General features: G+C 46.3%; 1 protein-coding gene across 3 annotated transcripts in view; it reads left to right on the plus strand.

The window, feature by feature from the left end:
- LOC148027557 (protection of telomeres protein 1a-like) overlaps window positions 1-12,669 on the plus strand; it is a 187,800-nt gene extending 175,131 nt beyond the window's left edge. The window contains exons 6-10 of one of the 3 annotated variants that reach the window (XM_087689290.1): window positions 3,985-4,281; window positions 4,392-4,468; window positions 4,959-5,017; window positions 11,177-11,386; window positions 11,948-12,669. In XM_087689290.1, coding sequence (XP_087545416.1) covers window positions 3,985-4,281; window positions 4,392-4,468; window positions 4,959-5,017; window positions 11,177-11,386; window positions 11,948-12,190 — 886 coding nt within the window. In that variant the 3' untranslated portion in view covers window positions 12,191-12,669. The remainder of the gene's footprint in view (window positions 1-3,984; window positions 4,282-4,391; window positions 4,469-4,958; window positions 5,018-11,176; window positions 11,387-11,947) is intronic. The other 2 variants (XM_087689291.1, XM_087689292.1) reach the window with 2 other exon arrangements.
- Window positions 12,670-13,186: the final 517 nt, after the last annotated feature.

Genomic DNA, 13,186 nt, shown 5'->3' on the forward strand with positions numbered 1-13,186 from the left:
CTCTCTCCTAGACCCCTTCATAGAGAGGGAATTAGAGGAGGCTTTCCATGCAGAGGATGGGCATAAATGCCCGGGAGAGGACAGTCTTTCTAAGGCTTTCTTCACTACCTACTGGGAGGTGGTGAAGGACCCCCTACTACTAGCCTTTCAGGAGATTTTCAGGTCAGGATGGATGCCAGGGAGTGTATCGGCAGGTCTTATCAGTCTCCTCCCTAAAGGGGGAGACCGGTTGGAGCTATCCTAGTGGAGACCGATCACCATGTTGTCAGTGGCCTATAAGACACTGGCCAAGATGATCGGTAGGCAACTTCGCCCCATGCTTCCAGACATCATTCATGACACACAAACGGGTTTTGTCCATGATAGGAGCATCCTGGACAATGTCTTCACCTTCTTCGAGGCGACTGACTACACCCAGCACAGTGGTCAGGGATTGGTTGTACTTCTCCTGGATTCTGAGAAAGCCTATGGTAGGGTTGACTGGGACTTCTTAGAGGGCGCCATGGTGAGGTTGGGCTTTCCCGAGGCATGGATCCGCAGGGTCTCTGCACTGTACAAATCGGCTACCAACAGGGTTCTCATAGGTGGTAGGAGGGGGGAGGAGTTTTGGGTGAAGAGATCAGTCCGGCAGGGCTGTCCTTTGGCCGCATATTTGTTCCTACTCTTTGCAAAGGCGATGTCTTACTTTCTCCAGTCACGTGTGAGCGAGCTACGTGGCCTTCGACTTCCGGTGAGGGAGGAGAGGGAGCTGTTAGATTCAGAGTATGCTGATGATACTGCACTTTATATACAGGATGATGAGCTGATGTTGGAGAGAGTGAGACTAGCTCTAGAGGTTTTTATTGCAGCGGGAGCGAAAATCAACTGGCGAAAGTTGGTTGGTTTTCTGACGGACCCGGACTCTAGGACGGAGTGGGGTGCCCACTCGGGATTCAGATGGATGTGCAGAGGGCAGACCGTCTAATACCTAGGGTTCTAGGTGGGACTCTATCATTCATGCCCAGTATTTTCTTCCACTTCTCAACTCTATCAGGCGGAAGTTGACCTATTGGAGTACTACAGCGTTTCCTTAGCAGGGCGAGCCTCGGTAGTCAACTAGGTCCTCCTAGCGACCGCTTGGTACATCGCCTCGTATTGGTGCTTTTCCTTGTCTTATATAGTTCAGCTTCACTGCCTATTGCAGAATTTTATCTCGGGCCAAGGTGGCATGGGCGACCATCATCCGGCATCGGTCTAAGGGAGGGCTTGGGATCATAACCTGGAGTTCCAGAGCCTAGCCCTTTTGGGCAAGCTAGTAGTCCATGGGCTCACACCAGGATGGCAGACCTGGAAGGTCCTATTGCAGGAGGGTTTCTAGGAGTGCAGACTGAGGCTTGTCGGTGATTGGAGGCCATCGTTGAGATGGATCTTCATCACGACGGCCTTGATCACGCCCCCCAGATCCTCCTTCCTCCGCAGCCTACTTCGTGTGTGGCAGGGCCTCCATAAGGCCCTAATTCAGAGCTCCCCAAGATGCCAGGAGGAGATAGACTGGCAGTTGGTGGTCTGGAGCCCCCAAGTCAGAGATCGGGACTGGAGACAGATTGGCGAGCGCCCCCACATCTAGTGGGCTGGTTGGAAGGCTGGCCCTACTCGTACTATTAGGACTTGGTGGGAGGTGTACAGGATGGTGGACCAGGAGGTGTTGCAGCAGGCATCAGGTTGTTAGAGAGGAGTTGAGCTTAGGAGAAGGGAGATTGACGTAGCGATACCTTAGGAGTGGCTTACCCCTGCGATTCGAGAGCCGGTAGAACCTCGTGAGGTATGGGCCGTTAGATTTTCACCAGCAGGTATCCCCTTACAGGTGACAAGTAGAGTGGGTGGCACCCCCTACGGGATTTTCTTCATCATGCAGGAGGGGGGCATTTGGTCCTTGACAGAGGGGAGCAAGATGAGGAGATAGTTGTCATTGGAGGAGAATTTGTGTGGTTGGTCTTCAAGTAAAGGCCTGGCGTCTAGGCCCTTATGTGTTTCGAGAGGAGTTTCGGGAGTGGTGCCTCTGGATATGGGAGAGCAGGCCACTTGATGAGCTAGAGTGGGACCCTAGAGAGTGGCTATGGCTGGTCACTGCGGTCGCCAAGAAGCCACTGAGGTTCTTGGAGTACACAGCCAGGATTGGCAGACATGTACTGATGCAAGAGGACATGGATTGGGTGCCTTCGCGTAGTCGGGAGCACAGCATCATAGATGCCTTCCGTCGGACTTTTTGGCGCCACCTATGGGACAGCTGGAGGCTGAGGAGGGTATCGTATTTCCTATTGGTTTTGGCACATGGAGGTTTGGCGGTGGGGAGTTCGCTAGCCCAGATGCAGCAAGATGGAGGGTGTAAAGGCTGCCCATAGTAGCCTTTGAAAACTCCAAAGCACTGCCCTTTTGTCATGCGAGGTGGCACAGCTCTTGTGGAGAGGAGCATGCCGCATTCTCCATTGTTTGGCACCTTGCCTTGGATGTATCTTGTGGGGAGCTTTCTGCTCGTAGGCAGTTAGCCAGGGCCATCACCTTTGTTATGAGGCCGGGATGCATGACACGATTTTCATCATTGAGGCTGGGTCCTGCACAGCGGTCGGCTTGGAGGCTTTACCTAGCCGCTAAGTAGTGGAGCCCATAGCAGACCGCACTAAGGTATGGGAGATTGTAGGGAGTCTTACTGAATGGCACATTTGGAAGAGACGCCATCAGGAGGTTTTTGGCGGGGAGAGCCTTTTAATACATGCGACTTTGGCAGAGCTTTGGACTTCCATCATCCACTCCCTTTGCGGCCAGTGGGAACAGGTGCAGGGGGAGTCTTGAGCTCGTTAGGAGCTCCATTTTCACTTCTTGCGCACCTGGGGCGGCCAGGACTTGTTCTTCGTAATGCAGGCAGGCAGCCCCGAATGGGGATTAAACCCCCCCCCCACCCCACCCCCCCCCCCCCCCCCCCCCTCTTCCTTCCCATGGCTTCTTGTCCCCATCCCCCCCTGACTGCCTTGAGAGGCTTGTACACACGATGTATTTGTGACTTTGCACTGGCTCTAGCTAGCCTGTTGAGCATGAGCACTTCGTTGTAATCAGTTTTATTTAAAAAAAAGAGAGAGTAATATAATTAGCCACACTTTACTTGCAAAAAAAAAAAGTGAAGGGTTCACAAAAGAGTGACAATCAAGGGCTGATACAAAGACACTGAAGGATGCACTATTTTACGGTTTTAAAAAATCCAAACATATAAAATATATGATATGGCTCAATTGTTTGACTCTCATTGGATCTATAATCAATGTATATGGATTTCTGGCAAAGGTTTGAGTAGCTAAAATGATGTATGTTTCATGCAAAATTCTTTGTAAGTTAGGGTGGGGTGTGTTTTGCTTTCGAGTGCATCATTTTATTGGCCCCTTTATCCTATGCTCTTCTGCTGGATTCTTAATCTCCCCTTATTTCCTCCTTGGCCACTCTTTGGATCGGACTTATAGGTAGCAAAACTTCCGTTTCCAAGGGAAGAGGAAACTTTGTGCAACCCACCACATTTAGGTAGAACTAGTGTCCATCAGGTGGGAGCAATCACCCCGATGAAAGAGTTTGGTCCTCAAGGACAAGGAGATGAAATTGCATGGCTGCATTTTCACAACTGGCTGCATGTTTATCAAGAAAGATATTTTATAGCATCTCTTTTCATATATCTTATACCTCGACTGATCTTTCAAACCAGCAACTACGTCCATGTCAGCCTCATGCTGTAGGCTAATTGCTATCAACTAAACACTCTGTGGAAGAGTGATCCCTTCTAAGCCCCTCAGTTTATCACATGGCAACTGTTCCATGTTTATAACAACTGAATTGTAAAAAGCAGGCAAGGTACCGTTTCGATCGCAGATATCAACTGGAATGTCTGTTATCTATCTCCTTCAAGGACATCTTTGTTTCTAGTAATATGATCCATGATTCTTCATGTTATTTGTGATTGTTAAGGCTGGATGCAGAAGGCAGAGAAGTTCAGGAGAATCCAGCAGAAACAAGAACAAGTACCATTAACTCCTTGTCTAGAGACATTATGCGTTCTTTTCCACCTCTTGGAACAGTGTTGGCAGTTGTTCCTGATATTCCACCAGAAGAACTACCTCTGCGTCTTCCAGCACCTGGAAGCTGGGTCAAGTTTCGTAATTTAACATGCAGAGTTCAGGCTGGTTTGTATGAAGCAGTTTTTGGGCATGGGAGCAAGATTTGTTCTCTTTCAGAAAATTGTGAGTTTGTCAAGAAATGCGAAAGGTACCTATAGAACTGATTGAATTCAATCTTTCAGTAATTGCTAGATAGCTACTTTCTATGTAGTGGTCTTTGCATTCTTGGCTAGATTCTTTTTCGATATACTACTGCAGGTCATATGCAGAAAGAATCATGAATGATGATGGATGCTTACCACAATGGGCTCCCAGACCCCTACAGCCAATCACAGGTATTCTTTCTTATTTCAAGACTTTCAAATAGAAAGGAAAACATTCTACTTTCTGTGATCAGCTTCAAATGCTGGTGAGAGTCATCATCACTTTTGACCAAATTCTATAGGAGTCCCCCATTTCTCAGGACATTTGGGAGTGATGTCCAACTTATAGGGGAACTTTGTGAGTTTCATAGTCAATCTATACTTAATCTTAGGGAGAGTTAGGAGCTCAATTCAATTAAACTCATATATTTGAACCATGAAATAGCAAACTCCTGGGAAAGACCTCAACAAAAAAGAATTGCCTAGGACAGCTGAATTCTAGAAGGGCCCAAACTGGTCGAGATGGATAGGTCCTTCATTTACTTTGTGCAGATTTTTGTTGTGTGGTGTGGGTTTCCCGTACTTTGTGAAAGCCTGTTTTGTCATACAGAAAAAATACATCATTGTTTGCCTGATCAGCAATGTAAAAGTTAAAACTTACAACTGTGTAATCTTTTGCCAGTAACAGACTATGAACATGTGCCATTCTCCACATTACGGGAGATTTTGATTCATCCTCAGGTGATCTTTTCTTTTAAAGGAAGAAGGTTCTACTGTTCTGGCATGGCTTGACACTTTTTATGAGTCATAATGAACGTAGAAAATGTGTTTGTTGTACTCTCGTTTATGTTCACTTCAATAACTTAACAGTATTCCATTTGTTAAATAATGTCTTTTGTTTTCCCTTATGTAACTCAACAGTATTTCATTTCTGGATTAGTAAATAAGATAGAACTTTTTTTGCAAGTAAAATGTGGCTGATTATATTACTCAAAAAAACTGATTACAATGGAGTGCTCATGCTCAACAAACTAGCTGGGGCTGATGGAAGTCACAAATAGATCAAGTATACAAGCCTCTCAAGGCGGTCTGGGGGCATGGGGGACAAGAAGCCATGGAGGGGGGGGGGGGTGTATCGCCATCAGGGGCTGCCTGCTTACATCACGGAAAATAGGTCTTGGCCGCCCCAAGTGCGCATGAAATGACATCGTAGCTCCTGACGAGCCCTGGACTCGCCCTGCACTTGATTCCATCAGCCGCACTGCACTTGATTCCATCAGCCGCAGAGGGAGTGGATGATGGAGGTCCAGACCTCTGCTAAGGTCGCTTGTATTAAAAGTCACTCTCCACCAAAAGCCTCCTGACACTGCGCCTTCCAGATATGCCAACCAGTAAGACTCCCTACGATCTCCCATACCTCAGAGTGGTTTGCTATGGGCTCCAGTACCTGGCACATGGGTAGAGCCTCCAAACTGACCACTGCCCACGACCCTGCCTCGATAATGAATATCGTATCTTGCATCTCGGCCTCATACAAAAGGTGACGGCCCTAGCTGACTGCATGCTAGCAGAATGCTTCCCATGAGATACATCCAAGGTTGGGTGCTTTACAGTGAAGGATGTGGCAAGCACCTCTCCGCACGAGCTGGGCTGCCTCACACGACCAAAGGCAGTGCTTTGGGGTTTCCAAAGGCTGCTGTGTACATCGCTTACAGTCTCTCTCCTGCATCTGGGCAAACGAACTTCCCACCGCCAAGCCTCCATGTGCCACCAACCATAAGAAATACGATACCCTCCTCGACCTTCAACTATCCGTGCCAGAAGGTCCGTCGGAAAGGCTCCGTGATGGTGTGCTCCGCCCAGTGCCTGCTACGTGACGGCGTCGAATCCATATCCTCTTGCATCAGTACCTGTCTGCCAATCCTGGCAATATACTCCAAGAACCTAGGTGGCTTCTTGGGGACCGCAGTGGCCCGCTATAGCCACTCTCCTGGATCCCACTCCAGCTCATCAAGTGGTCTGCCCTCCCAGATCCAAAGGTGCCACTTTCTGAGCTCCATCCAAAAAACATAGGGGTCTAGTTGCCCTTGTTCCTTGAAGCCCCACCACCTGATCCCTCCTCCACGAAAGGGCGGCTATCCTCTCATCCTGTTGCCCTTTGTCAAGGGCTAGATGCCCCCTCTTCTAAACAACGAAGAAAGTTCCCTACGGGTCATCTCTCACTCTACTTGCCACCTGTAACGGGATACCTACTGGTGAAAGCCTAGCGGCCCATAGCTCCCCGAGGTGTATCGGTTCTTGTATCGGGGTAGCAAGCCACTCCAGAGGTATTGTTGCGTCTATCTCCCTTCTCCTCAACTCCACTCCTCTCTGGCAACTTGATACTCATTGCAGCACCTCCTCGTCCACCATCCTGTACACCTCTTGTCATGTCCTAATGGTACGAGCCGGCGGGCCGGCCTCCCAACCAGCCCACTGGATGTGGGGGCACTCCCCAATTTGTGTCTCTTCCCAATCTCTGACCTGGGGGTTCCAGACCATCGGCCGATGGTCTATCTTCTCCTGGCAGCCTAGGGGGCTCTGGATTAGGGCCTTTCGGAGGCCTTGCTACACGCGGAGACAGTTGCGTAGGAAAGGTGATCTGGGGGGGTGATCTGGGCGGACATGAAGATCCATCTCAGGGACGGCCTCCAATCACTGCCAAGCTTCAGTCTACAATTCTGAAGACTCTTCTGCAATAGGACCTTCCAAGTCTGCCCTCCTAGTGTGAGGCCACGGACAACTAGCTTTCCCAAGAGGGCCATACTCTGATACTTTGGGTTTATGATCTCAAGCCCTCCCTCTAACCGATGTTGTATGATGGTTGCCCACGCCACCATGGCCCTCGAATCCTTGGAGCCGTTTGACCCGGACCAAAGGAAGCTTGGCACTAGGTGGTGAAGATGTACTAAGTAGGATGAGGAGAACCACCAACATGAGGCGATCCGTTGCTAGGAGGACCTGGTTAACCACCAGGGCTTAGCTTGCTAGTGAAAGGCGAGCCATGCTTCAGTAGGTCAGCTTCCTCTGAATAGAATCAAGGACTGGAAGAAACTGCTGGGCGGGAGTGATGTCAAGTCCCACCTAGAACCCTAGGTAACAGACAGTGTGCCCTCTGCTCACCATCTAAATCCCAGGTGGACGCCCCACCTCCTGCTAGAGTCCGGGTCTGTGGTAAAACCAACCGACTTTCACTAGTTGATATTCGCTCCCACTGCAGAACAGAACACCTCAAGAGCTAGCCTCACTCTCTCCAGCATCAACTCATCGTGCTCTATGTAGAGTGTTGTATCATCTGCATACTCGATGTCTAACAACTCAATCTCCTCTCTCACGGGAAGTCGGAGGCCGCGTAATTCGCTCACACCTGACCTGAGGAGGTGAGACATCGCCTTTGTAAAGAGTAGAAACATGTACAGGGCTAGGGGGCATCCCTGCCGAACGGATCTCTCCAGTCGAAACACCTCCCCTTGCCTACCGCCTACGAGAACCCTGCTGGTGGCCGATCTATAAAGTGCGGAGACCCCGTGAATCCAAGCTTGGGGGAAGCCCATCCTCACCATGGTGCCCTCTAGGAAATCCTAGTCCACCTTGTCATAAACTTTCTTGAAATCCAAGAGTAGTACGGCCAATCTCTGCCCGTTGTGTTGAGCCCACTCTGTCGCCTCAAAGAAGGTGAATACATTGTCTAGGATACTCCTATCCTGGACAAAGTGTGTCTGTGTGTCATGAATGATGTTTGGAAGCACGAGGTGTAGTCGCCCAGTCTGGATCTAGGGAGTTGCGTGTGGACAACTAGAGTGCTCTAGCTTTGGCAAAGGACCTTGTGTTTCATGCTTGAACGAAGCACATTGAGGTTCAATACCACTAGGTTTGATAGCGGATCTTGGATTCCAAGTTAGTGGTGGCCTACTTTCCCATAGAGGACAATGCAATGGATTTCTTCACGAAGCCTTTGCCCAAGACTTATATGCTTCATCACATGAGGTTGTTGGGTCTTTAGACATTCCTACGATTTGAGAGGGGGTTTTAGCTTGCCTATCATAGTTATGCCAGCCTATCATATCTTGGTTGTGAGCTCCTGTCAGAGTCTGATGGAGACATAGGAGCTCTGGTAGTTTAGGTGCATTTTCTTTATTTGTCAGCTTCCTGCGTGAATTCGTAGGCCAGTTACTACTTTCCAGTCTGCTGGCTACACTTGCTAGACATTGTCATTGTCATTTGGGATTTTTTCGAGGTCACCCCTATTTTTCTGGCATTTTTCCCTTCATTGACCAGCATTTATTGCTGGTCAGCTAGCATTGATGACCTCCCCTGATGTAGGTCGGCCATATTTAGGTAATTTTTGGCTATTTATAGCCAGCCCCCTACTTGGCAGATACACACTCTTCAGTCTTCAGTCTTCCCTTTGTAGGTGCACACTCCGACACTTTGACTCTTTGTGCTTGGCACTGCCATCATCATCAGCCTGATCTAGTGCCCTCATTAATGCTTTGGGCTGCTTGCAGGGACTGATCAGTCCATCATCATTGTATCGGCATTCTTCTTTAGTCAGTGGAGTGTTCTTCCTTCATCCTTTGCTTCCTCTCTTTCTCTCTCTCTCTCTCTCTCTCTCTCTTTGCTTCTCTTTGTGTTAGTGTTTTTCTTCTGTTGTAGATTCTCACAACTCCTTCATTGGTCTTGTAGCACACTAGTTCAGAGTTTGTCGTGTCTACCTCCTTGTATTTGCTTGGATCCCCCTGTCCCTTGCCCTTTGTTGACCCTATAGCACCCTCTCCCCTCTTCCACATGTCCCTTTCCCTGCATCCGGGCATGGATAAGAACCTTTTGATTGCCCTTCCCCTCCACTTCTAGCAGCATGCATCTGGCTCCCAGCTCTTGCATGAACCCATCCCTTGGTTGTCCTGCTTGTCATCCCACCCCCTCTTCAAGCTTCCTTCGCCTTCCTCATCATCTTCTCTTCTCTTTGCGCCGCTGGTTTTAAATTTGCCCCTCATCCACTATCCCATTCTCTCTTTGGTGTGTGTGTGTGTGTGCATGCATGTGTGTGTTTTGCAAAGCATATTTCCCAAAGATGTCTGCTGGTTTGGATACTTTCAATACTCATTATCAGGCCTTCACCAAAATAAGCTACATAGTTGCTACAGTTTGTTATTAGAAGCACCGGATTATTATGCTAGTAGCATTGTGACATTGGACGCTTTCTCATTGAAAAGGGGTTTTTGGTAACTTTGACAGCTTGATATTGGGCTGTCCTTTCTCCACTAAGCTCATTAAGAGTCTGTCACTTTGACAGCAAGATATTTAGAGTGAAACAGTCTTCTTAACTTCAAATGGATTCTGGACAAAAACATCTTCTCTTCTCCCTGCGCTGGTTTTACATTTGCCCCTCGTCCACTATCCCATTCTCTCTTTGGTGTGTGTGTGTGTGTGCATGCATGTGTGTGTTTTGCAAAGCATATCTCCCAAAGATGTCTGCTGGTTTGGATACTTTCAATACTCATTATCAGGCCTTAACCAAAATAAGCTACATAGTTGCTACAGTTTGTTATTAGAAGCACCGGATTATTATGCTAGTAGCATTGTGACATTGGACGCTCTCTCATTGAAAAGGGGTTTTTGGTAACTTTGACGGCTAGATATTGGGCTGTCCTTTCTCCACTAAGCCCATTAAGAGTCTATCACTTTGACAGCAAGATATTTAGAGTGAAACAGTCTTCTTAACTTCAAATGGACTTCTGGACAAAAACAGCAAGCCAACTCTTGCAATTCAAAAGTATTCATTGGAGTAGTGTAGTTGCGAACCGCTGGTGGTGTAAGAGCCAAGAAGAGCTTACTGTATTGCGAAAAAATGCATTAATAATATTGATGATGTGGTTGATGACCAGGGTTGGTCATGTGCTATCGTTTGTGGTTGCTTCCGCTAGGCATGATATGGGGATGCACTATCTTTCTGATTGAAGAGAAGAGGCTGCCTTCTCTTCTCTTTAACTGTGCCTGGTGGTTATTGATGAAGGCCAAATGAAAGAGATCTCGGTGCACATTTTCCTGACTGAAGAGAAGAGGCTGCCTTCTCTTCTCTTCAACTGTGGCTGGTGGTTATCGATGAAGGCCAAATGAAAGAAGTGTCCAAGCTGTGTTGATGGCAGCTGCAAATTTGACCTCAAAGCTCCTCTCTAGGGTTTTGGTCTTGATCTCTTGAAAGGTCCAGGCTGACATGTTCCTCCAAGTGTAGGTATAATGGACTATAGCCTCCATACTAAAAGTTTCTTCCAAGGCTCCTCTCCTCTCTTGACAATGAGCTTAACCAATAAGGCTTTGCTTTGGCTATTTGGGTCTATGAACCCCAAGCCGCCTTGTACCATTGGGGATGAGATGGATCAATCCCTTGTATACTCCAATCCATCTCTTGAATATTTGCCTGAGGGGAAGGCCAGAAGTGCCTTCTTCTAAAGCTTCTTTGTGAAAAGAGCCATTAGATGCCTGTTCATCCTATCAATAACCAACCTTGTGGTGCTCTACCATCTCTCTTGTAAGTGGTTTAGTTGTGGATCCTAACAAGATTGTGTAATACTCTGTAGTCAGCTGCCTTGCCTCTTGAGGACCCTTTGGAACAATGTTCCAAATATTACCTGAAGGGATACTATTTGGCGTATTGCAGGTGACCTTCCAGTTTTGGTCTATTGTAAGAGCTTTAGAGGCCATGATGATCTCAGCAGTTCAACCACTGCAGTTAGTAGATGTCCCTGTTTTCACTGATAATTGCTTGGAAGTGCTATGCTGTCTCTCTGAACAATTTAAGTGGATCATTACTTTTTCAACATGTGCTTGAAGGGTAATATTTAGCATGCCTTTTTGCAGGTGACATTCAAATTTCGCACTGTTGTAAGAGTTATTGCCATGATGCCCTCAGTAGTTCAGGATGTATGTGTACCACTGTGGTCAGTAGATGCTAAAGGCCTTCATGATACACCAGGCAGTGAAGCACGATCAAAGTACATGTACAGAATTATGCTGACTTTGGAAGACCCCACTGCAAGAGTTCATGCATTTCTGTGTGGTGATGATGCAGTATGCCCTTGTTGCTCTTTCTCATCTTTTGTGATGCTAATTGTGCTTTCATAGCAGTTCAAGTGATAGAGTAGAATTTAGTATGTGATGCATGTTTGATTTTCTGTACTGTAGCAGTCATTCAAATTGAAGCACCAGGGTCAAAAAACACTAAGATGTTGACAGCTGGGGGTAAGGTGCATATGTAGCTATGCGAATGGAAGGGGGTAAAATTAGGGCCTTTATGACTTCTATTGTGATTACATAAGAAACTCCAGCCTATGATTACCTAAAATGATAAAGAAAAGTGAAAACTCCTAAGTGAGATAAGCCCCAGTCCAATTGTGTAAACATAATTGCACTGCAATGGCATCTCAAGAAGCAGCTGAGCAGTTTTCTTTTTTTGGCAATGGAAATTGGAAGTAAGATAAACATGCCAAAAGCCAGTCTTCTCCATTGGAAGACTTGAATTTCCAAACTAAGGGTCCATATATTCAAGTAACAGGAAATCATAATCCCAAATTTTCAAGAGGAAATTCTTTGGTGGGAAATCCTAACATTATTGCTTTCGTTGTATTATAGGATCGATTCTTCAATGGCCACCCTGCTGCAAATTTTGAAAGCCACAGTGCAACAGTGGGTGCCCTGCAAAGGAAAGTTAATAAATTACTTGGCTTTGAAGAGGGTAGTTTTTATGGAAGTGCTAAGTCAGAAAGAAGATATGACCCACCATGGATACGTTGCTGTCTTAAATCATACTATTTAGACAAACAAAACCCCTGGGATTCCAGGCATTTCAGGGTTTTTGGTACAATAATGCTGTGAGGGGTTCTTCTATATGCATCCCAAATATTTTTTGGTCTACTTAGTGACGATAATGGTATGCTCAATCAATGTCTGCCCTCTTGCATTCTTGTGTGGTGACTAAATTGTATAGCATGCCTAATCCTTCCAAAAAAGGGAACAAAAGTAAATCTGCTGACTAAATCATGCAGCATGCCTTAATCCTTTTAAAAAAGGGAGCAAATGCAAATATGCTACTTGGTGCGTGCACACATGCAGTATGCATCAATGCATATGAAAGTCTTTCTGCGTATGGACATGTACATATACTCTCTTTTATGGAAAAAAACCAGTGCTCATATTGCTACTTTATAGAAACATTCTGGATGTCTCTAGATGATGAGCTATGAGACACCCTTACAGATGTAAATTTAGTGATTGGTGATGTAATAAACAGGTTAGAGGTCGTCTACATTTTTCCTGATAAATGTACTTTTTTCTTGGTCATGAAAGATGACATTCACTCCACTTCAATTTCGTCTTCTACATTTCATCCTGATAAGTGCACCTTTTTATTGGTCATGAATCAGAAATGTACCCTTTCATTGGTCATGAATGCTGACATTCATCCTTAGTATTAGTGTTAAAGTCTTATTTGCCTGCAATAACTATAGGTTTTATTTAATTTATCTCATCCATCTATTTGCATCCATAGTAAAGTCGTTTAAGCTATCTTTGGAAAACTTTGTCCTCTTCAAAGTTTTTATTCCTTACTGAACTTAAGCAACTTGCGAGTACTCATTTAAATCCTTATCTATTGCATGTGACTGTTTCGCCATAATGCAACCTCCGTCCCATAATGATGACATGTACATCTGGTCTTGCTGACAATGAATCTGCTGCCACATTCTTTCCTAGCAAATATAGAATGAAAGCTTGCTCATCCTGTTTGTGGCTTAACTGCTTCGTCTTCATCCAGTTTGTTTTTTAACAGCTTTGGCTAAAAGAGAAAAATGATAATGCTCTTATCGTTTAACA

Source organism: Lygodium microphyllum, chromosome 12 (assembly GCF_053477565.2).
Source record: "Lygodium microphyllum isolate KBCC chromosome 12, Lygodium_microphyllum_v1.1.10, whole genome shotgun sequence".
Taxonomy (NCBI): Eukaryota; Viridiplantae; Streptophyta; class Polypodiopsida; order Schizaeales; family Lygodiaceae; genus Lygodium; species Lygodium microphyllum.